We start from the raw sequence: 511 nt of genomic DNA on the forward strand, positions 1-511 counted from the left end.
TGCTGCAGGTGGCGCAGCAGCCGGTGCCGCGCCGCGTTGGGCGGTGGGGGTCGGCGTGGGGTCCACGGCGACGGGAGAAGTGCGAGGTGCGGCAGCGCAAACCACCGCTCCCCCAAGTCGCCTTCAATGTACGACGCGGATTCACACCCAGCGGCGGTGGCAGCAGCAGCACCATTGCTGTTGTTATTGGCCGTTGGTGTTTGCTGCTGCTCATGCGGCTGCACACAGAGGAGGCGCACCCACTGCGGAAGAACATTGCCAATTGCGGCGCGCTGCTCCACCTGCAGCGGCGTGCCCGACTCCTCCCTCGCCGCGTCTTTCCTCTCGGACTCGCTGTCGCCGACCGCCGCCTGCTCGCGGGCATCGAGGATGGAGAAGAAGTGCTTGAGGAAGCGCCGCGTCATCTCCTGCTCGCGGTGTGACATTGGGATATGATGCGATGCCACCACCCCGCCAGCTGCATGCACAGAAAAGCCTCCTCCTTCTCGCCGAGAGAGAGAGAGAGAGAGAG

The 511-nt window shown here is 65.4% G+C and overlaps 1 protein-coding gene across 1 annotated transcript; it reads right to left on the minus strand.

Moving 5' to 3' along the window:
- On the minus strand, window positions 1-425 carry DQ04_18251000 (hypothetical protein; the record flags this gene model as incomplete). The annotated part of the gene is made up of 1 exon (XM_009317686.1): window positions 1-425. A coding segment is annotated over one exon (425 nt), but the record flags the coding sequence as incomplete, so codon positions are not given.
- Window positions 426-511: the final 86 nt, after the last annotated feature.

The sequence above is a fragment of the Trypanosoma grayi genome, assembly GCF_000691245.1.
Source record: "Trypanosoma grayi strain ANR4 Tgr_1825_V1, whole genome shotgun sequence".
Classification (NCBI taxonomy): domain Eukaryota; phylum Euglenozoa; class Kinetoplastea; order Trypanosomatida; family Trypanosomatidae; genus Trypanosoma; species Trypanosoma grayi.